Source organism: Columba livia, chromosome 2 (genome assembly GCF_036013475.1).
Source record: "Columba livia isolate bColLiv1 breed racing homer chromosome 2, bColLiv1.pat.W.v2, whole genome shotgun sequence".
Classification (NCBI taxonomy): domain Eukaryota; kingdom Metazoa; phylum Chordata; class Aves; order Columbiformes; family Columbidae; genus Columba; species Columba livia.
In genome coordinates this window covers 147,398,814-147,423,372 of record NC_088603.1, presented here as the reverse complement: position 1 = coordinate 147,423,372, position 24,559 = coordinate 147,398,814, and the positions used below count along the sequence as shown (strand labels likewise).

General features: G+C 39.8%; 1 protein-coding gene and 1 long non-coding RNA gene across 2 annotated transcripts in view; one reads left to right on the top strand and one right to left on the bottom strand.

Moving 5' to 3' along the window:
• The first annotated feature begins 486 nt into the window (after window positions 1-486).
• On the top strand, window positions 487-8,718 carry LOC135578691 (uncharacterized). The gene is made up of 2 exons (XR_010470754.1): window positions 487-818; window positions 6,942-8,718. It is a non-coding gene; the product is annotated as an uncharacterized LOC135578691 (long non-coding RNA).
• A 6,205-nt stretch (window positions 8,719-14,923) lies between these two features.
• Window positions 14,924-24,559, bottom strand: part of SLC30A8 (solute carrier family 30 member 8) — a 30,773-nt gene continuing 21,137 nt past the window's right edge. The window contains exon 8 of the mRNA XM_065054296.1: window positions 14,924-23,843. Within this exon, the coding sequence (XP_064910368.1) occupies window positions 23,698-23,843 (146 nt within the window). The 3' untranslated portion in view covers window positions 14,924-23,697. The remainder of the gene's footprint in view (window positions 23,844-24,559) is intronic.

The window sequence follows — 24,559 nt, the reverse complement described above, 5'->3', positions numbered from 1 at the left end:
TGGGATTTTTCAGATCTGTATTTGACAATAATTCTTTCTCTGGTTGGTAGCCCAAAAAGTGTTTTGAGAGGGATTTGGAGACAAAGGCAATGCTTTGCCTGGGACTGGGGAAATAACGTCTGTTTTCTTTCTTTTTAAATTCCTTTTGTTAATTTGATCTTTTTAAACGTTCACTCATCCTAAATCACAAATGGGTGGTATTACTGGACTTACTCATCCTTCTGTATCCTAGTGCCTCGAACAGCTCATAGATGTGCTTCTTAACAGAACAAATCCTTGTTTCATGGTAGTTTTCCTCCAAAATTCACAACATCAGCAACAATGAATGCGTAAAGTACATGCAATCACTAGGTTCCTGTCAGTGATGGGAGCAAAAGGCTCCACATATGTGGCAATTAGAACAGCACTAGAAAATATGATTGGCTATAGAAAAAATCTGTTCAATCTCTTCGAGCCGTGTGAGCTGCCAGATATAAAATAACTAATGCAGTTGCCAAGTTACCAGGATCAGGTCATGATTCATACAGCAGACAGCCATATTAGGAAATACCTTTAAGTATAAATACCATTTGAAGGAAGGCTGTTTTTATCTATACTTTCATGACAAAACAATGGGTCTGATTGTTATTTACCCTGAAAAATTTGCTAAAAGACTTCAGCTTTCTGTCAGAATAAAGTAGAATTAATTATGAAGTTATATACGTAGTTAGTTCACAACAGCCATCCATGAATGGAAGACTGACATCGCACAAGGAAACTTAGGTGTCCGAACAAATCTAGTGGAATCCAGCACCTTCCTACTGATTCTTCTACGTCTGGTAAGATTTTTTTGCATGCATATAGATACGTAACATCATGGATGTGTCTGCAGACTGATATTCATTTGTACAAGAGGTACAAGAGAAAAATAACAAACCATTCTGATCATCCTAAAACAAAAGATACATATAGTTAGTCAAGGATTTATAAATAACATGCCAATTCAGTGATCATGTACTAGGAAGCAGATCCATAGCTGCAGTAAAGATCTGCTCAGCAACTTCTTGTGCTGTGGTGCATTAACTAGCTCGAACACCTGCTGTGCTCAGCTTGGGGATTAATGGCCTTTTGGGGTGGCTTCTTGCATGGGTTTGCTGCAGGATCGATGGTGCGTATGGTGACTGTCCCGAAGGCAATGCAGTGGAAGGGCTTGTGAAATTATGTTTTGAGGTAGCTGAATTAGTAACTGCCCAGACTTTGTACAAGCAGCTCCCCAGCTGCATGGACACTGCCTGGTGAGAAGCTGCCAAGCACAAACAACCGACTGAAGCAGTTACAAGTGAGGCGTTTAGGCAGCTGTTTTTCTCATGGCAAGAGAGAAGCATTGGAAGAAGCTGAGCTGTGCCTTCTTGGTCCTCTCTTGGAACCCTGTCATTGGAAGGAGGAATGAGATGCTCCTCCCGGCCTTGGAACTGCACAGTCTGCTGGCTGTGGGGTTTGGGGAGGACTGTGGGGAAGTTTGACCACTTACTTGAGATGTCCAGAGCTATCCACATGGCATCTTATGCTGACCACTTCTGGAAGCACAGTACACAACTAGGTGGTCTGTCGGCCTCTGCCTGTCCTTATATTTTCATTCATTTCTGAATTGCTGCTGGTATTTCTGTCTGTTTCCATTGATTTTATATGGCGCTGAAGTGACTAGCTTAGACTAGGTGCCTTAGTTCTACATAAAGTCAAATTATATGAATTCTTCCTTAAAGTACTAACATTTCTACCTCAGGAAAAGCAAAAGGCTTTCACTCGTTGTCCTGCAAGTAAATCTATCACATCACTGGAACTCAGCATGTGTTTAAAGGTTCATTAGTGCCTTAATAACTAAAATGATACTGAACCATTTTGGCAATTACGATAACACAACTATGCATGAATAGAATATTTTTCACTGCACTGTGGTGTAAGCTACAATATGCTTGCCAAGTAAAACTGCAAATACTTGCTGTTTAGCCTTTCTTATCTCTGAAATTAATAATTAATTAAATCAGAGGGACTTTTCTGTTTACTTGAACTGGCTTTGATTTGAACAGTAGTTAAGACAGCACTATGCAAATTCATGGCAGATGTGCAGAATGTGATTTTTCAGTTGTTAATAACTTTGTCCAATCATGGTCTTCCTAGCCAGTGCTTCTACAAAAGACCTATTTCCTTTTTAAATATTGCCTTTCCTTTCCCAGCCCCCCAGATACATTTGAAAAGAGTGAGAGGGTTTGCTTTTTTCCTCTCCCCTGCCTCTCAAAAACACCTGATGTGCTGGTCCCCCAGGTCCCTTTAGAAAGAGTGGGAGATGGAGCCTTCCTCAAGATTTTACACATAAAATTGGCAGCTCCTGCTATCTGGTTGTCAGAGACCTGTGCTGCTTCTACAGTTATAACAGTGATGTTGTATCCTGACAAGAAATGTCATTTTCTATTTAGAGCTTGAACAAAAAATCTAAATTCTGAGTTAGTAATCAAAGAGAGTAGGTCAGAAACTCCTTCATATGATTAGTCTAGGCAGGTAGTCTTCATGGATTTATGTGCAGTTCATACTTACACTACTTAGTATAAATTGTCAGTCAAGGGGAATTAATTCTCAACTATTACTATTAATTGGATAGTTTCATTCTTTAGCTATTTTTTAAATGAATTCCCATATGTCTAGGTAATGAAATGTCATTCTGCCAAACAAAGCAGTTGTTATACTGCAATGCGGTGGAGGAAAAATACAACGTGCTGGTGTAAGGAAAATTTATCTGGCTTCACCTTCCTCTTCACTCAAAGTTTTGAAAAAATTGCACAACAGTTCTAATAAAACTCCTGGGTCATAATTCAGACATAATGCCTCCAGGGGTGTTTTCATTTCAGTGTTACAAGTATTAATACATGTGAAATAATTGGAAATCTTGGAAAAAGAAAAACAATTGAGCAGAGATGTGAACTTTTTTTGCTTCTATTGGACCTCTCCTCTATGCAAACTTGTATTTTTCGTCCCGCTTTTTCCGTGTACACCACAAGAAAATGCCCCTGCAGGATAATCTTTTTCACTGGCCTATTTTCTGCAAGAGTTCTAAGAAAATTCTTTCTGATGTTTCTCCCTTTTTTTAACAAAAATATCTTTCTAGTACAACAGAAACATTTGTGGAAAACATCTGCTTTCCCTCAAAGCCTGTTTTTTGTCCGGAAATGAAATCCACACTCAAAAACCTTTAATCCAGAAATCCAAAGTTCATCTGATTTATGCTGGCATATATTTACACAAAGCTCATATACATAGGTTTAAGACACTGCATAAGCACTCAATATTAATATGCCCCATGAAATTACTAGCCTCATTTCTGTTTATTCATGACACATGGGAATGAGGTGTCTTCACTTCTGCAGCTTCTGTCATTGTAAGCCTCAGTTGCTGCTTTCTGCCATATCTTCTTGTTATTTTCTTGCTGTCATCTATAGTCAACAGTCCATCCATCACCATTGCTTTGATGATTGCCAGAGCCCCTGCGTCAAGACCACACTGTCAGCTTGATATCTTGCATGTGTAATAACCCTCCCACTGCAGTAGGGATTTCTGGCAGCTCGAGTGCGATGGGCACAGTCTATTCTTTGGAGCTGATAAGCATGCAGATGAAAAAAAACCTCTTGTCTTCCCTGGTTTTACTATTCTATTTTTGTCTGTTTTGCTTAGTCTTTTTGGTCATTCTGGTTTCTCTTCTATGCTTGTGTTGCTGCTTTGACACAATCCCTTCACAAGGAATACCTTTTGAAAGAACTGAATATGATTTTATTTGCTCCAGTTGACCACAGTTAGCAGGAGTGCAGCACACCATCTGTATTAGGTCTTATTTCTCAGTAAGTACCAGCCAAGTGGTGCTGTGAATGCACTCTCCTGAGTTTTCCTTAGTTTGCACCAAAGCAGTTTTAAACAGCATGTTTTGAACTGGGAAACAGCATGTTTGCTTTCATCTTTTCCCATATGTATAAACAGATGTGTACCTACATATATAAAACTTTTGAATTATATACATAAAGGACAGGTTCAAGGCACGAATTGAGATGACATGAAGGTAACCATGCCATATCACATGTCATAGTTTAGGTTTTTAAATGTCTGTGTGTCCTTGCATGGCTGGGAATTCCTTGGTGAAGGAAGGCCATGAACACCATCTCTCTACCGTGTTATGCAACCTGGAACTTGCAAGCAGGCTCAGAGAGTTTCCATTTTAATTACTCATAGTCAATTAGTATGCTTCTGTCTTTCATCACATTTTTTGATGAAAAAAAAAAAACAAAACCTAGACCTTTTTTTTAAGTTATATTTTGAAACAAATTGTGTCCTTTTTCTTCTCCTCAGTGCATAATTGTGCTCTTGAGATTCTTATCCTGAACAGCATTTTCTCGTACTTAGGGCCTTGTACTACTAAATTGCCTAATTGTTCAGACCCACAGCATGAGAATAAAACATCCCAGAGCACAGGATCCTGCAAAAGATCTGTTTCAAGAGCATCTTCCTTTGTTGCATCAGTGTTTCTCACTGATGTAGTCCATGACTGTTAAGACAACACAAAGTTCCTGTTTTGATGTTTGGGGATATTGCCACAAAGGATTTGCACATTCCCCAGTGTAGAGGAGGTTTTCGTGGTTGCAGTTAGCATGATGCTTGCACAATGATGAGGAGTCTTACCGCTTTTCTTACTTCAGAGGAAACAGCTGATGCATGTGAAAAGCAAGGAAGCTTGAACATCTGCTCAGAGATGATAAAAATAAAAGTTATATTGGGATAAGGCTCTGCTTTCTACTTTCTGTTATCAAAAATCATTGTATTTTCAACAAGATATCAGGAGAAAGGCACTCTCCTCATAGTGTTAATGGACAGTATCATCACCAGTGAATCAAATAGTTGCTCATTTTATGTTTTTCCAAGTACATCTGCAAATGAAAAGGCCCAGTCCTCCAAGTAACAGAAAGTTTTAAAAAAATTAGTAAGCAGCTTCTGCACAGTCTTGAAGACCATAATTGACACAGCATAAAGATTAAAATGTCCCCAGAATTGGATGAAGAGCATTTTGGAAAGGAGCTTCAATCGAAATGTTGAAAGACACTGTATTATGCAAAGTGCTAATGAAAACAATTTGATATAACTATCAGAAAGGAAAACTGCATTTAATATCTCCATGGGAGAAAGTGCACCAGAAAATAAAGGAAAAACTGCACTTTATTACTGGAAAAATGAGCAGGCATAATTTCCTGAAGGCAATCAGTTCCTGAACTGCCAGTAAGTGGCCTGCCTGTGCCCATGGCATCTGCGCATGTCAGGAATTCATCAGTTCCTCTCAGGAAGTTTATGACTAACTCTGCCATTGCTTAGTCAGATAAATTCCAATTTTGGTAAATATGTGTCATTCAAACACATGAAATCAACAAAAAAATATAAGCAGCAATAAATTTAAACATGAATATCCAGGATCATAGCTGTCAGTTTTCAGTAAAGATAAACATTGGACGCTCACAAACCTAATTTTGGGCTGCTGTGTCCAATATTGGCTAAATCATCTGTTGTTCTGTGAGGATGGTTCTCAGAATAGTGCAGATACTTTTTTTTTTTTTTTAGAGACATGCAAAATACTCTCAAAGGGAAAGTGTTACACAGCCCTGGAGCAGGGATCTGCATGGGTGCAAAGGGTAGGAGCAGGGATAGAAGTAGCGAGATGAGGACAACCTCCCCTGCCACAGCAGAACCAGCCGGTTATCCCAGCCTGCCCTTGTGTGCAAGCAGAGCTGTGTGGCTAATCAGAAGAAGGAAACTACAAGAAGAGAGGAGAAATGAAATCAGAAGAAGGAAAATGGATACCCCCAGTGCAATTGCCTGGACTTTCCTCGTTGTTTTTAATATAATTGTTACATTAAATGCCTCATGGGCCAAGGATAGACTGCCAACTTGGAAGAGAAATGGCCCTCAGAAGAACCAAAAGGACAGAAGGGCACCACCTTTTTCAAAGAAGACAAGAAGACTTTATTATTGCCCATGCCCAAGCATTCAAAGGTCATGCTCAAGCTCCAAATAGTATGAGATTGGCTTGAAACTCACAAGATTGAATGAAAGTTTAGATTTATTATATTTACTACCTCATTTCCGAGCCTGGTAGTAGGGAGGTATTTGTGTTACATTTTCAAATTTCCCGATGACCGTTAGGGTTGGACCTTGTGGCCATCCTTTTTTCTTTTTTTTAAAAAAAAGAAGCTGAGATTGACACTGAGTCATTTATTTCCAGAGGTAAATTTCCAGAGATAAACCATAAACTATCGCAAGAATCAATGAGATACTGACAGTTGTCAGCTTGAGGTATACTAAAAAGTCACAGTAATTTGACTTCAGCTTTGCAGGAAAAAAAAACATACAAAGTACAATTTCAAAGCAAGCAGGACTGGGGGCAAGACCAGCTTTTGTCAGATTCATGTTCTCATTTCCCTACTGGTCACAGGATTTTTAATGTAATTTGAAGAAGAAAATTCTTCTTTATCAGCAAGTTTTTCTGTCCTGGTGTCTTTCACTGAAGAACTTTTGCAATCTAAAAGTTTCTCTGTGTCTACAGAAGTTCTCTTACAGAGGAAGATGATCTGTTTAACATAAATGCTACCACAAACTTAAGAGATTAGGCTTAATTTGGTGCCTAGTAATACAATAATAATGACATTTCCTGGCCTCTAGGACAGCAAGCTGTCATTGTAGAGTAATATCTTTTCCTGTTTCCGATTATTTGCCAGATGTGGGCCAAGGTCAATTTTCGGTGATGGTGGCCCAAGCCAGAAATGGTTTTGCTGAAGTGAAATGCAGTGATGCGCTGATGTGAAGGAAGGCAACTCAGTTCACTTTCCATTCACCTATTAATCTCTTATTTTTACATTTCTTTGTTTTTCTCTTTTCAGATACTTGTCAGTGTGTCTAGGGCCTTGTGCAATCCTGCCAATGTGCCATAGCAGGAGTTTCACCAGAGCAGTAACTCTGTATGGCAGAGCCTGGCGAGGCACCGAGGTTCACCCATGTTCCGGCATCGACACCGGCTGAGCTCCTGGCGCCTGTGGACAGGGTCACTCGAAGGGCAGGGCTGAGACAAAAGGTTTATTAAAGTTTAAACAACCTGGTTGCTGTGAAGGTATCTTTCATTTGTTCTGACATCTCCACTGTCAGCAGGAATGACAAAGTGTTTATCACTCGCTTTCTCTAGGACTGAGGGAAATGGAAATCTGGAAGGGTTTAGCTGGGGTGTCCAGCCAAGATGAGCCATGGGGTTTGGTGGTGTGATAGCAAACGTTAATGAACAGGCAGGGCAAATGTTGCCAAGAGGAAGTTTGAAGGACACCAAGACATCTTAATTTCTGATGTCTCCAAGATACCCTTCTTAGAGAATCTGCAGCATGTGGTGAGAGCCTCCAAGCAAGAATCTCTTTTGGATCTGCCAGGAGAGAACGGGCTCTTCAAAAGGCAACCAGATTGAAACCTATGGCTCTGAGGATCAAGGCCTGAACCCTCAGTACTAGGAGAACTTGGAAAGACTGGTTGCATCTGTGAGAGTATAAAACAACATCGTTTTTTCATGTCTTCTCATGCTTTCCCAAATACTCGGTTACCCTAGTGTTACCTCTCTCTCATCAAGTTCCTTGCAAAGAGGTTTTTCTGAGATGCTCAAACACATTCGTCAAGCTTTCTGAGGTAGAAATATAAAACTGAGTGTCATCAGGATTCCCTTTAGGCCATGGCTCCTCTGAACTAAATTGAGCATTTGTAAAAGAGAAATTAATCTGCCTTTGTGTTAAGGCTCAGGGGCTGAAGAGGAATTGTCCTGCCTTACCCTCAGGCTTTCTGTCTTCAAGAGTTTGCAAGTCAGTAAGTACCACATCACTCCTGGCTCAAAAGTTTTTGCTAGATCAAAGTAAGGACATCTAAGGACTAATAGGAGTTTCATCATCTCTAGCAAGTGATGCTTCTTGCTGTCAGTCAGACAAACTGACTGGCAGAAACGTGTAGCTTCAGTAGATGGCTGATGACCATCCAAATACAGATGTCAGAGACTGAGGCTTGTAAGGCAGAGATCTTCGTTATGAGCTGCTTTTGCTGTGTTTCTCACTAAATGCCAGTAGTGAAACTACAGCCTTAAATTGATCGATATTTTGCCATCACCTTGAGGAAAGTAAAGATTTCACCTGCCGAGTTTGAGACTTTTCTTCTCTACTAATGTGTGCAGAGAGGGCAAGGGTAGGCCTCCCAGGGAACTGAACTGAAGAAAGGCTTTCCATTAAAAAAATATAAAAAGCTTCCTTTTATAAAGCTAATTTTAGTCTTCTGCTTAACACCCTGTCCAAGGAAAGGACAAGGCAGTGACAACTGTCTCTTTAATGTTACTAGTTTAGGACTGAAAAACTTTTGTTAGAAGTAAGTGACTTTAGTCAAGGATTTTTGTAGTGATAACAGAGAGTTGTTTGGGATGTGTTACAACATTAGGATAAGCTTGGATGTTGGCTCTAGATATTTGGCATTGTGAGAGTTAAATAATTTGTTTTTATTCTTTCCTAATCAATAACTGATATTTTGGATTGCATCACAGTTACTGTATGAGCATTGTAGATGACCATTTTTTCTCTTCATTAAGACTCTGGTCATTTTTTACTGTAACTTATTGAGATCAATAAAAGCTTAATGTGTTAACTTCTCTGTCTAATTTTATGTGACACCTTGCTGAGCCAGCAAAAGGAATGGAGGACAAATTAGGACGTGCAGTGACATCTGAGAGGTATTTACATACAACAGCTATGGATTTGTGGTGTGTTTGCCAGGATTGTTTAAATATTTCCACATTGGTAAGTCTTTTAACTACCTGTCCATAAAATGAAGAAAGAAACATCTTGCAGTTCAAATGCAGAACTTGGTTTCAATAGGTCAGGATTTAGTTCCTATTCATGTCATAGATTTTGACCATGACCTTGGGCAAATCACTTACTCTCTTTGCCTCTCACATCTCTGTAAACTGAAGTAGGCACAGTAACTCCTTAAAGGTGAGAATGAACATGTCTGTGTCCATGTGGCAATCCCACTGCTATTCAGCTCAGGGTCCTACCTCTGCCTTGAGCCAAGATGGAAGTGATCAAGTTGTATTTTACTCACAGTTTGAAACAAAGTTAATGTTTTTCTCTTTTAATGTTTAGACAGAGACCTAGGTGGTGACTGGGCTGAGACTGTTTGAAAACAGTTGGTCTCTACCCTGACAGATTTGAAGACTTTGTTCACTCTGTCTTTGGTGCAGACTCCCTTGTCCTTCCCCAAACGTTTAGTCAGATTCTGCTTTGATCTAACTCATTTCAGAAGCTGTAGGCTTTCTGGGTACCCAGAATTGCCACATAGTCAGTGGCAGAACTTTATCAGTGTAATAAGGCACAGTTGGAAGGTAAAGAGGACCCTGGATAAAGAATTTTTTGTTTTCCTTTGGTATAAGTTATACATCGATAATGGTTTACATAATTCAGCCTGATCTACAGCATGCTAGGGGGCATGATATCTGCCTATCTGCACAGCAGTTAGCCAAGGTAGCCAGCAAACATGTCATTCAGTTGTGTTTTGTTAACAATGAAGATTTAATCATCTTGCAGAACACTTCGGGTACCCAAAAGTTTTCTGTTGAAAAGATTGTCAAAAGGCCTTTGCATAGCTGTGGTGTGTTATATGTAATCACCACAATGGTGTGGTTCTCTGCCATTTACAGCTGTTCTGAGCTCATCTGTCTTCCTTTTACACAAAGTGGTCTTCATGATCCTGTGCATCTGGCGCAGGACTTGTTAAGTGTCAGTATGTCACAGGGCATAGAAGAGACATCCGAAAGTTCATAGCTGTGTCCTTTCCTCCCTTTCTTTTCCCATAGTCAACAAATGGCTCACACAGATTTTTTCTTTTTTCCTTCCCCAATGAACATGTTTCAAGAGTCATATGGGCAAAATCAGCAAATTTTCTCCATGGTTCCAGGGTCCTAACCCCCTTTTGCATGATTACTACAGGTTACAAGGCACAGCAAAGCCCTAGATTTGCCATATGCCATTGCCTATCAGTGATGGTTAGATGCAGTGATAAAGCAAAAATTATTATGTTAAGTGTTCTTCATTTAAAATCCCAGAAAGCATCTGCAGCAGTAGGAAACATGCCACTCTGATCCTGTGCACAAAGTAATTGCCATCTCCTCTCCATCACAAATGCCAAATCACTCTGGCTACCCATTGTGTCAGTCCTCATGCCACCTGAGGTGCTAGCAATTAAAATCACCATGCTCTGAACTGCAGTGAAGTTGCCTTTCTCTTAATGCCAGAAGAAAGAAAAAAGAAATAAAAAAATCAGAAGTCATACTGAATCCGCCAACCAGCCTTTGAATATAAGTACACAGAAAACTCCCAATAGATATGGGATCAGTGCAGAGAACAGAACTGGAATTACTGAATATAGCTGGCAAACTATAAAAAAGAAAAATAAGAATGAGTTCTGTCTGTGTTATCTCAGATGAAACCATCTTTTCTATTGAGAAACAAACTATCTTAAAATGAAAACAAAGATAAAAAAGATATATTGGGCGAGAAATGGGCACCATTCTTTTAAGTTGTGTCAAGCATACTTCATTCTGAAATGGAAACCATGATAGATAATTGTTTGTTACTGGTAGCTTGAGTTTTTAAATTAGAATCAAAATCCCATTTTGTTGGATTTATAAAGGGTAGCAGAGATCTTAGAGCTGTCCTGAGGCACTGCTGTGGTCTGGAGTGCCTCTGGGAACCCTTTAAAATTGCCCTTAAAATTAAAGAGAAAAATACTTCCACAGAGAGTGTTTTTTACGCAGGAGGGGACAAATGGCATGTTGAAACTCTTCAAATTTAGAGAATACAGTGTAAAAGAAAAGGCCATGAAAACCAAATGTGAGCTAACAGGCACAGTTTACCAAGGGGGAACTAGATGTTTGGTCAGCTTCAGCCTGTGCCAGGACCCTCAGAGAGGTATTCCCTACATCCTTTTGTGTTCCTGAAGCCATCACACGTAACAGTGACCGTGCTACCTACATGTAAGCTGCACATGGATGAAATTGCTAAAGGTATTAGTGAGAAAAGTCAAACCAGCATCTTCTGAACAGGCACCCTTCAAAAGCAGCCTTTGGCTTACAAAGCAGACACAGCATGTACGCTGCATCAGGCCCCTTCTAGTCCCTTCAGCAAATTTGTGACTGGAAAAGACTCTGCCCTCAGCTGTGAATAGGTTGCCTCAGTTGAGCTTGGAAGAATAGAGATAATGAAGCTCTGTGTGCATGTTGTGTCCCGTGAGGGAGAAGGGCCGATTCATATAAGAGGATTAGAGAAACAACTTCAGTTAATTGATGTGGCTTATGTTCATCTTTATATTAAACTTCGTATTAAGGCCCTAATTTCAGCTCCCGATGAGGGTTCATGGGTAAGGTTGTTGTTTCTTGAAAGTCTGTGCTGCAAAGTGACAAACATTCATCTTAACCTGTAAAGATCTTAGTCCTAAGATGTATATGTCTTGATATAAGACTACAGAAAATTCTGACACTGGACCCCAAAGTTTCTGCTGAAACTTCATCATTCTTCAGAGGCTCATTCCTTTGGTGAAGGACTTGTTTGTGATTATGATTTCAGACTCCTCCATACAAGAAGACATTGACAGACTGGAATGAGTCGATGCACAGGCCACCAATACCTTCAGGGGCTTGAGCATGGGTTGTAGGAATAGAGGCTGAGGGCTGGGTTTGTTCAGATGGGAGAAGAGACAGCTCAGGGAGATCTTATTGCTGTCTGCAACTGCCTAATGGGAGGATGCAGAGAAGACAGAGACAGGCTCTTCTCAGAGGTGCACAGGGACAAGTCAGAGGGCAACAGACCCAATAAGAAGTTCAGGAAATTCCTCTTTGATATAAAGAAAACTTTTACTGTGACAGTGATCAAACATCACAATAAGTTGCCTGGAGAGGTTGTGAAGAGATCTAAAACTCAACCAGAGTTGAGCAGTCTACTCTAATTAGGCCTGCATTGAGCAGTAGGTTGGACTAGGTGACCTCCACAGGTCCCTTTCAACCTAAATTATTCTGTGAGTTTATGAGTCAGGTCAACAATATGTTTTCATTGGATGATTCAATGACTTGTGATCTCTGCACCTTGAGACACTCTTTTTCTGAAGTGTCAGTAGAGAGGAAATGGGAGGGAGGAGAATCAAGCCTTGCTCCCAGCTTCTGCTACAGTGACCTGCTTGAGTCTTGTTAGTCTTGAGCAATACCCAGACCACACTCAGGCAAAAGGAAGAGACTGAACGGCCAAACCACTGGTGATGGCTAAATCCAGCATTTGAAGCATAAAAGGTTTGTTTCTGTGCTATGATCCTTAAGGTTTATGGGTTTTTTCAAGTGAAGGGGTAAGGTCTGTGGAGGTTTTGGGAAATGCTGTGTGTTTCAGCTGCAGCTGCTGGTTTAGACCCTTAGGAGTAATAGAGAAACTGGCTAAGGCCATTTCGTGCAACCATAAAAAAATAATAAAAATATAAAAATTCTGCTGCCACCAATCCTACTTCTTCTAAAGTCAGAGGGAAATATATCAATGAGTTAAATGGGAGTAGATAAGGCCTGAGAGAATTTCACCTGGATTTTCTTTTAAGAACTAAGCACTACTCTGTTTTTCAGATTAATCTCGGTGCAATGTCATTCCACACTGGCACGGTAGCAGCTGAAGGAAATATTTATACAGCAGAATAATTCACGGCACTCTTTTCCCTCCTGTATGAACCTATTTCTTATTTTATTATGTTTCTCCACACTACCCATACACGTTCACCAGCCCAAATTATGTTTGTTACCTAAGCTGTCAAGTTATCTGTGCAATGTTGTGTTAGGGATTTAGCTAGAGAAACATATTCCCTTGGTGTGCAAGTAAGATTAGAACACCATGTGTATGTGATGGATTTCTGGACTGAAAACTCATTCAATTTTAGTTTGATTATGAAGGCAAGGTTAAATGAGAACAATATTAACAGAAGTATAGACCTGACTCTTCAAAAACCCATGAACTTCAAAATCTCTGCAAAACTCTGGTGCAGGAACATCTCATTAAAGTTGGCATGTCCCTCTCTCGTTTCTATATCTTCCCTTAAGCAACAAAAATTGCTAAATACTTTGCTAATCGGCTTTCTTAGCACCACTTATTTTTCTCAAGGCCAAATCTTCTGGATGCCCTTATAAGAAGAGTACTCTCAGGTTTATGAGTGCTTTCTGCAAGAGCACAGAGACCAAGACACATCTCTCACTGATGCTACAACTTGGTGATACCGTTGCCACAGAGGCACACTGAAACAGGCCCAGGAGCACTCCATGCTTCGCTATCTCATCTGGACATGGCAAAAACATAGAGGCAAGCTTGGATTTGATTTCAGCATAGAAAAAAGTAGGTATGGATAGGTCATTTTAAAGAGACCCTTTCACACAACCATCATCAATGAATCCAGTCTGATGGCTGTTGTTACTGAAGTTACTTTCTGCTAGGTGTTTACCCCTAAATAGCAGTATGTATTTCACTGCTAGAGAGCAATGCTACCAATTCAATTGACTTCAAACATCTCCCACATATTCCACTACAAGAATAGTACGTAAATGAATCATAGCTTATGACCTGACCATGGCTTATTGGCTTTCCTGTGTATACACTTGTTAGTGATCAGCAGAATAACAGATAAACAATCAGCGAGCAAGCTGAGTCCTGAAGTCTTGTACCTGCAAATCTTCTCCCTGGGTTTCTGTGGGGACTAGACACACAAACACTGCATTGAGCTCTTTGGCTGTTGGAATAAAAGCTAACATCATTTGAAGTTGCAGTTCTAACCATGCCAGTCAGAGGAGTCAGTGAAGTTGGCAAGACTACACTGAAAGGCTAGATCTGTTACAACTCTTTTTATCTCCTGGTCTTGTGGTGCAAGGAGTTGTTTGTAAAACAAAACTGAACATTGGCAGCCCCAAAATTTCTGTCCAGTGTGCTAAATGCTTTGCCTCCTATCCGTGTCCAGTGATGGCAGAGATTTCAGTCTCTCCTGTTTGTCAGAAAGTTCAGTTGTCTACAGAGACAGAAAGACGTGAGTTACACTTCAATGCAGATCTACTGTTACTTCATGTGACAAAGCGCTGCGTTTTGAAATACCACCTCTGTGTCCTGGAGGTTGAGGGCAGCTTCGCACATCTTCATATTACAGACTGTGCCTAGATAAAGAAGCTTTGTTAAACATGGTATTTTAGCAGAGCATGTGCAACTGTGACTACTACAGATGTTCTACCAAGTGGGGTAAGTGCTGAGCATCAGGGGAGCAAAGCCTGCACTGAAACAACTGTCTGTCCCCAAAAGATGCGAGTTCCTTCAAGTTCTGTTACACACCTGGGAGATGCTAAAAGCAAGAGAAAGTTCTGTCTGATGTCTCAGATACTGACAATTGCAAGACAGATGAAACAGATTTTCCAGGTCATCTGACTGAACACTGAAAGGTAGCTTGGCACATAACTTGAAGCTCCAGTATCATCAAAAGTGAAACTACAAAAACATCACTTTGAGAACCAAAGACCTAGAACCCAGCCCACTCATCTGTATGGTTTTTCCTCGTTACTAGCAAAAAATAGACTTAGTTCCTGTAATGAACTGATCAAAGTTTAAGAAATGTTCAAATCTCAACAGCTGTTCAAGATATTAGTGTATAAACCATAATAAGTTGTCCAATTTCAGTCTCTTCTGGTCAGCCTTATATTCTAGTAAGAGTATGAGAATTCAAGGACTCATGAGCAGAACCTGTCAACAGCACACAGGGGTTGTTTTTGAGTAGCATGACAGAATTCAGAGACACAGGTTACTTTTGGTTCGAAAAATAAAAGCAAGACTAGATTGTACTTTCTCAGTTTATCAGAGGGTTTATAAACCTCCAGAGAATTAAAGGCAGAGGTGTTGCCGGAATGCAGAGGACATTTCTCTGTATTGTATGTTTTAATACAACAAAACAAAGCCCCAATTTAAGCAAAAACTGCAAGTAAAAAAATCTCTCCCTTATTTAACTGAAGGTGCCTCCTGTGGTACTAGTAATGTTATAATCCTGTTTATTCTCCAGTGAGTTTAATTTGTAGATTCTTTCAGGGAAAAAAAAAAAAAAAAATAAATAAAGACTTTTCTAAAGTAAAAATAAAACCCAGAGGGAAAACTCCACCTTTTTATTTGCTAAACAAAAAAAGATAACAGATTTCTTTCCTTTCGCAAATCCTCTTTGAAATAACCCAATGAATTCAAACAGTTTAATTGTTCAAACTGAGAACAAATATATACCCAGTTACTCTTCTGAAAGAACATGTAAAACATAGAGCTATGGTGATACGGTAAGGTTACTGAGGCACTTTGTACTTACCAGAGCTTTAGTTTCTATTACTTGATGGACTCCTAACCAGCTTTGACTTTTCATTGACTTTCCTCACCTTTAATTTAAGACTGCATTGACTTTTCTTGTCACCTTAATCCATTTCTAGCATTAAATTGCTGCACAGCTAGCTATAATGATACTCAGTATTGATTATATTCTTTCCTCTCAATAATGTTTTGTTACATAAATTGAAAAATAATCAAAGAAGCTTCCTAGTGCTTTGCCAGTTTTTAGTAGTTAATAATTCCACTGATTTTTTTAAAAAGTGTTTTCATCAGTGCTTCATTGTTCAATTAACCCTGTTTTGGAGAAAGGAAGGCTGTAAATGAGATGCTGTGCAGTGGCTATGCAGAACATATTTGATCCCTGGTGTTCACTGTAAATGACATCTTCACGAGAGAGAATCCTTACCAGGTGCCGGTGGAGGCTTTCCAAAGAGCTGAAACCTCATCCCATGGCTGATGCTCAGGTAGTTTCCAAGCAGGATAACCACAAAAGGAGAGGGGTGACAAGGAGGAATAAAAGCTGCTGTGCTCTCAGGATTTCCCAACTGTACAACCACTAACAGGGAAACACACCCCTCCTGGGGATTTGAGGCCCAAAGTACAGACACCTGATGAGCCCACAGCTAATGACTAGCTACAGGTGAGCTCCTCAGGGATGCAGTGACATTAGAGACATGAGACTTGGGCCATGAGTGATGTTTGCGAAGACAGGATCTGGAAAGCCAGGACTAATTTCCTCTATGCCCTTGTCCAAAAATGGTGGGAATATTTCTTTTTCATGCACTCCTCTCTTGCAGGGAACATGGGGATTTACGCCAAGTTGGTCAGCGGGGATTCACCTCCGTTACTATAAGCCAGGCCTGATTAAAAGGTTTTTCTGTGTTACAGAAGAATTGGAATTACAGAAGTGAAAATATGAAACAAAATATAGTATTCTACAGGCAAATATTGTATGGAATAACACTGTGTTAGCTGAGCCTTAAAATACTCTGGGGAAATTTAAAAGTTACTTGAAGAATTACATCAGGAAAGATAAAATCTTTCTTTCCAGCCTCGGGATTTAAGCTTGAATTTATTGTTCCATGACAGGGTGTGTCCTCTCACCATTTAGTGAATCATAAAAAGAAAGCTTCATTTTTCTTGTTTGTAGTCAAAAAAGTGGCTAATATTTGCAGCCCAGGCTCAGAATATGTGCCTGGCTGGGTAGGTCTTCGACATTTTTTTTGCTAGAGAAGGGAAGGGACATAACCATGATAATATAACATGTTTTTTATATCGTTTGGATGAAGACAAATACCATGTTCATTCCTCTCTGTCTCCCTGACTAGACATGTTGTCTCTATGCAGGCTTACTCGTTTGCTTGGACATTGTATCGGAGATGTAACACAGGGATCATGGACGGTAAATCTCTTCTCCTGTTAGACTACTTTCTCCCCCAAGGCAAAAAGGCACACCTTTGGTTGTCCTCAAAGTCAGTCTGCTTAAGTGGACATGTCACTAAAAAATAGAGTTTCAGGGCAATTAAGGTCATGTTGTCCAATACACACTTCTAGTAGCAGCTTTATAAGAGGCTTTTTCTTTTTTTTTCTCCACGTGTCTTGTGTTTGATGTCTTTTTTTTTTTTATTATTATTATTAAGGGTGTATCCTTTCTGATTTTCCTGTCTTCTTTCCCATAATATTAAAGAAACTGTTCAATGCAACCCAGTCTGTACAGGTAAGTGCTAATGGGTATATGATTGTGTGTCTGTTGTTCCTGGGCAGGGCATTAGAGCACGCACAGAGAAAGCTGGTTTTCCTAACAGCCTTCACGGTGGACCTCAGATGTGACTTTAGCAAAATCACCCTGACTTTCCACATAATTTTCCCTCTCTGGTCCCTGTTCTGCCCAGTCCAGGTAGAACAGACCACCCTTTTCCATAGGAACCTGAGCTGTGCCTGCTACAAACTTTGTGTGCTAGGAGAATACATATTAATGACATTAAACTACTGTTGAAAAGCCTTATTGACTCACATCTTTTATACAATATTGAAGCCTACATGGTTCTTAAGCCTCTCTGTCACAGCTAATACCAGCTTTCAGTCATATCTTTTCAATTGAAACTCAGTGGCGGACTAATGGACGACCAACTATTTTCTGCTAATACACAGTAGAAATGAGTGTGCCTGATCGATTCTTAAGAACACTCACAGTGAAGAAAGTACTCAGAGAATGTCAAAACTCTATTCTTTTTAAGAGAACATTTTTTTTATGATCCCTGATTCTGCATTTAATTCTGGAAGTGTAGTTTAAAGGGCAGAGGGAGCTGTTAAATTTCATTTCACATTCCTGCTCCTCTCCCATTGGCACTCCTGCAGAATTGTCACTGCTGCTCATGCATATTGAGGGGGAAGGCACCCCTTTGCAGGCAGCGTACCGCTCTTCAGCTTGTTCCCAGCCATTTCCCAAGTGCTTGGCACTGCAATAGCATTGAAACCCACAGGATTTCCCATTTATGTCTTTATCATTCTTTTCTTGCTTCCTACAAAGGATCTGCTTTTGCAAAAGCGTCTCTATGGCAGAGGAGGGCTAGATGTGATGTCCTCATAAGCTAAGTTTCTGCTGTTCCTTCAAAGTGCATCACATCCTTCAAAGCATAGAACATCCTTCAAAGCATTTCTATCAATTGTCTGTCAGCAAATGAGAAAGCAGGGCAGGAGCCAAAAGTTAAAGATCCAGGTTGAACACTGCTGCTGGGAAGCGCACCAGTTCCAAGCGGTTTGACATCAGAATTATTGCCTAGTCCAGGAGCTAGCCCAGAGTGCCTTGTGCCTTCCTGTGGACTAGCAAGTTGTGCCATGATTAATGAATTCCTGCTCTTTCTCTTTTAGACAGAAGCTCCACAAACTGCTCCAGTCAGCTTCAGTCTCCAATAAGCAAATTAGTATGTAATGCAACTACACAGCAGGAAAAAATAAGTGCTTCACTGAAAGCTGGATGATCAGTCTGCCCGTGCAATTCAGGAGGAGTCCCCATAGCTGAGAAGCTCATAGCTATAGCGTGCAACCAGTCATATGGCATCTGTCACAGCAGGACACCTTACATTGCATGTCATGGCAGCTTCTCTGGTGTGTGGTAAAGAGAGGCAGCACCTCATGGCAGAGCATGAGGCAGGTAGTGAGCCCTGCTGTCAGAGGAGAGTGCAAGCCATGGGGTAAAAGGCTTCTGATGCCACCAGAAATATTTCACAATGCAAAATTTCTAACTTCTATTCATTCATTTATTTTCATCCTTTTTTTTTTTTTTTAAATTAAAAGTCAAACCCCAAGATTTTAGTGAAAAGCAGACATGTTTCTCATCAACATAAAAACTGGGATGGAAAATTCTGAACGTGCACCAGTAACCATGTGAAAAAACCCTCTGTTGTGCTTCCATTCCAGCCACTGTTCTGGTTGGGCTGCTCCCCAAAGCAGTGGGCTGCTCCTCTGCGGTGCATTCCTGCTGGACACTGACGGTCTGACGCTAAGTCCAAGCAGAGAGAAGTCAAAGGAGGCAGTTAAGCAACTGGATGTCTCTAATTCCTTGCTTGCTTAAACTGTGTATACTCAGGTGGGAAAGGATTTTATTTTTCTTAGCTGAAAGAGATTATCAGCAGGCTTGAGAACATGAAAGAGTACCTTAAGCTGGAGCTAGCTCAGATGATTTTTTGGCTGTGAAAGTTCTAAATAACTTTAATACAAAGTAAATATATAGTAGTGCTTGACATGGGCCAATATGTGATGTTTGGAATGGCTGGGTTTTTTTTTGTTAAGTCCCTGTCTTTATTGTAGAGTCAAATGAAAAAGATGGTTCATTATACCATGTTTTCAACAAACATGGAGCAAAAGGCAGTTTATTTCTGAGGAGCTTTTATCTAACCACCCAGGCTGAAGGAGAATGGGAAGGGCTGTTAGCAGAAAGGATATGTGATAAATATCATGCTGGCATTGAAATTTGAATAGGCAGCCAGTTGAGGCATTACTGAAAAAAAGACAAGTGGGGAAAAATAGGAGAGCAGAGACTAGAAGGGGAAAATAGCCAAAGGGGATGAAAAAGCTACAGCTGAGGGAAAGGCACTGAGGAAGCTAGCTTTTACAACAGAGGAGAAAACAGAGCCAAAATTGTTTGATACAACCTCATGACCCTGTTAAAAATGATATTGTAGGCCTACACAGTCCTTGTTGCTTAGGCTACCGTTTGCTGCCATGGACAGGACTGGGACATCTTGCTTGGCCTTCCTCTGGAGATGCTGAATTACTGTCCTGATGTCTCACAGTAAGCAGGTAATATAATCCTCATTCTCATAATCACTTCCCATTTCAGACAGGAGAACATAGGATGATGTCTACAACTGTAGTTACATTGAGGGATTATTCTGTTGATGTAATGACATATTTGTGCCTTAACTGTTTCTAGTTTGAATAATTATAAATATTTCTGTCATTGTTTGATGGTCATCTCAGCCTAATATCGGCACTTAGGCTCTTAGTGCTGAATGAGGAAAGTCTGGCTTTGCATTTTCCTGTTTCATGGTTTCTACTCCAAAGGTCTTGAGCTTCTACAAACTCCTTATTCTCATACTCTGATCAATGTGTTAGATTTTGTGTGGAAAGTGAAAAAGAGAGAGTGCTTTTTGGGAAATGGAGAACTATATAATTTACAAGCTGAAAAATGGCTACATTAAAATTTAGAGGAAGATGAATATACTTATGTACATAAAATTCCAGTGTTAGCCAGTAAACCCACGTGAACTGAACTCCAGCGAAAATTGGTCAGATGTGGAAAACAGGTCAGACATGGAAAACAGACCACTTATGTGACAAATATTTTTCTCTTTCACAGTAGTTTCAAGAGTGATTTAGAGATAGTAATTTTTTGTCAATTTTCTTATAGTTATTCTGCAAAAAATCAAAAGGATGTAAAGTTAATAAATACGGAGAGTTCTAGAAGTTTCTCAGCTCTGGCCTCTGTATATCGCAGTATCATTTCTGCAGAAATCCTCACCAGCCAGTCAGACAGTGTTCTGAAAACAACTTCATACCAAGATAATATCCCTGAAAATCAGACTAGATGGGGATTAAAAACAAATATACATTTTATATTCATATACATTGTGGAAACATTAAAGATTCAGCTCCTTATAGCAATATTTGTAACTGCAGGTAAATATTTGCTCTAAATTAATCTTCAATCTATCTTATTTAGGCAAAATTCCCTTAGGTTTTCATAAGCCATTGCAGTGTTTTTGCTAAAGTGGCCTGCTAGAGTAAATTCCATGACAGAAAGTAGAGACACCTGCACGGTCTCTAGATTTTGCTAAAGATACATGGTTAAATTCTTTCACCTGAAATACAAGGTCTACTGCTTCTAACAAACCCAAACTTCTCCCCTTCCTCCTCATTCCTGCTCTGACCTCTACTGGTTACATACCCAAGATACTTTTCTGAGGGTCTCGTGGATCATTGGGATTACGGTGGATGGCAGCTGCTACCCCACTTCCTTCTTAAATCTTCTTTTCTTTACAACATTCCCTCCCTCCCTTTTATTAAGAAACATTATTTTGGATTCACTCCTTCTTTTCTCACATCTCTATATTTCACTGTTCCTTTCTCCAAAATGGAACGAAAGACTTCCCCATCCTTTCAATTCATTTGGACAACAGCCTTATCAGTCCTGGTCACAGTTGCTGAATCTTCTTTTTTCCATCCGCTCTTGTGTTGTTCTTTCCATCCAGCTTTTTCACACTCTGCTACTCAGCATAGATTTCTTGGTGGACCATGTCACTTATCTGTTTAAATTTCTTCCACGATCAATATTTACTCTCAAATTTCTGGTCTTTATCTTCACCTCAGCCTAAATCTCGGAACTGAATCTGTGTTCTATATGGATGTTTCTGTTACCCACTCATTATCTTTTAAATTGTCCTTCACCATAAAACTGTCCCCCAAAATTCCCTATTCCCAGGTCTGTGTCCTCATTCAAAACATTTTGAAACACTTTTTTTCATATGAGGGCCACACTATCAATTTGTCCTCTCTAACTAATGAAAAGGATGCTCAGGTTACCTAACAAGTACAGCTGAATTGCTTCTGGTAGGGTGCAACTGTGCTAAATTATACCATCAGAGAAACTGGCCAAAATGCAAGTTTATTTCTTCATTTAGGGTTTCTTACAGTGCTTTGATTTATTGGTGTCTTGTCTTCTGGAGTTTCTGCTGTAAAGGGCAAGAATTGTGTTTATCACTGTACTGAACACCACTGCTATGTTCTCAGTTCTTTCAAGCCAGTAAATAATGAGATACTCATGAAATTCTTAGCGGGTGTTGTGTTTTAATACCTTATCTGATTTCAGTGGGAGGTTTGCCTGACTAAGATCTTCTGGGATGCCTTCACAAGGCAAAATAATTTCTTGTTCCCCCTACCAGGTAACAAATGCCAGCTTAATACATCAATCTATCATCGCATAGTTATGTATTATCCATAGCCAAAAGCCCCTAATATAATAATAAATTCTAATCTCCTTAGGATGATAAAGTAGAAAACTAATGTGAACCTATTGCAAATAAAACTGAATTCCCTAAAAAGCAAGGCCTCTTTATAACCCTAATAACACAATGCTCTTTCCAGCTGTCAGCCTAGAAACTCAGTACCGCTCGGTATCACATACTTTATTCTGTTCTAACAAACCTGTTAATAAAATATGCCCTACAGCTGTGGGAGTGGGGAGAGTGGAGTGGGAAAACATTACATCTAGTTCTGCATGGAAAGTGAAGCTGCACTATTATGGCCAAGGGCAGAACTGAAGCTGTTTTGTGCAGAAGCAGTCAAGCACACATTTTGAAGTGCAACCCTTGGTTTTGTGAACAGGTGAGAGTTTAATTCTGTTGGTTGGGCAAAAATAGAGGCACTGCAGCAAGGCCTGACTCTTTGTTCCCAGTTCTGCAGTAACCATTGCCAGGTATGCAGAAGAGGAAGATTTAAATCATCCTATTAATGAATCTGGGAATTAGCTGGCTGAAGGAGAGGCATGTCTCTTCCCTGTACAGTGAATGACTGTGTGATATGCCAAGGGGTTTTTTAACTATCTGATATAACTCCAGGGACGTAGCATTACTGGGTTACAGTCCACAAGCCATACTACAAAGGACACTAGATGTGATGATGTGATGTCCACAATGGCCCACAGTCTTTCCTTGTCCTATTTTGTTTTTGTTTTGTTTTGTTTTGTGTTTTTTGTTTTTGTTTTGTTTTTTTTTTTGTTTGTTTTGTGTTTGTGTTTTTTGTTTGTTTGTTTTGTGTGTTTGTGTGGGGGTTTTTTTTGTTGTTGTTTGTTTGTGTGGGGTTTTTTGTTTTGTTTTGGTTTGGGTTTTTTTTCCTTTTCTAGGAGTATCTGATCTATTTTGTCAAGACCCAGTGGTACTTTGTGACACAGAGACCCAAAATCCACTACAAATGTTCCATCACAACTTATCATGCAGTGTGGTATGATTTATGGGTTGTCTTGATAGTGGAGAATACTGCCCGTGTGTGGTAGAAAAGGGTTTGGCTGAGGGCTAGCTGAAAAACACATGGGGCTAGCTAAAAACCAAAGACCTACTTGCCAAATGTGAACCCTTTTGTGATTCACACAGCAGAATATGGTGCACATTGGATATTTCCTTTAATATGCAGGAGGAGGAGTGTCTGCCAAAAGGCAGGGAAAGCACAGGCCACCATCTCTTTCTTTCCCAGATCCCTTCATCCCTTGTGCTAATTTAAATTTTCTTTTATCCTGAGTAAATGTTGAGCTTTGCTAACAACTAACTTACATTTCATTACATTTTGTGATAATTGGTCTGCTGGTAATTTGAAGGTTGATTAGTTTTTTGTTACCTGTGATTACAAACAGGCACTCTTAAATGTTGCTTTAGTGCCAATCTGCTGCTCTAGTCAAGAATAATTTGATACTTTCTCTTGTAATTGAAAGTAACTGTTGATGGACAGGTAATCTAGCTAATGGATGGGCCTAATATGTGTTCTTTCCTGGTAGATAGTTCCAACAAATAAAGGTCCATGCACTGCTCGCAGGGGCAAGGCCTTTTAGTTCAGTTAATTACCATTTGTTGTTAATCAATTACATGCAACCAACTCGTACAGTCTCCATTGACCTGTAAGAGGGGTGATTGTTATTTGGCACAGCAAACTGCTCCCTTTAATCCCTAGGTTCTTGGCAGAAGACACAGTCTTGTTTCTGATCCTCTCCAGATTCCATCTGAATGGTGATGGAGTGGAAGCTGTAGTGCTCAAACAGGGCTTGAGTAACGTCTCTTAAAATCTTCTGGCTGTCCGCTGTGTTAGCTATAGATAGCAAGCACAAAATAATCAAAATGCATATGATATAATACAATACTTTATAGAATAGTAAGTGTTTACTGGCAGAAATTACTTGTAAACTTCAAACAAGAAGTTTGTTTGGAGAAGTGTTTCTTGTCCTTTTTTTCTTCCTTTTGGGAACCTGCACATCGGTGAAAGTTTGTTCATTCAAATGTGGTTGGAATATACAATTTTGGCAAGAGCTGAGCTAAGATCAGTCACCAAATAAGTGCAGTTTGGCAGAAGACTGGAGGAAAACTATAATACTTAATGGAGATTAGTTCATCCAGTCAGGTAGTAACAATGCCAAGCGTTTAGGGGGGCCGGCAGACCCACTGTATTTGGGAAGCAGGAGCTCCATGAAGGACTTGGCCTCTGAATCTGTTCTTGGCCAAACACAAGTGGACTTTTTCCTTAAAAAAACCTAACATGTACAAAGAAAACAGATAAGAAAATTGATTTGAGTAGTGGACGATTTGTCAACAGGGATAAGGACTACATTAAAAAAAAAAAACAACAACTGAAGATGAGCTGTTCCCCTGGAGTTACCTCTGCCCTCCACGCTATGCTTTAAAGATTGTTTTTCAGCTAGAGATGCATCAGAAATGAAGATTTTTCCTGCAAGGTTTTCTCATATGGGTCAACAGTTTTCAAGTCTGACAAATCCACTCCCAAAATTATTTGATAGCATGAGAAAAGTC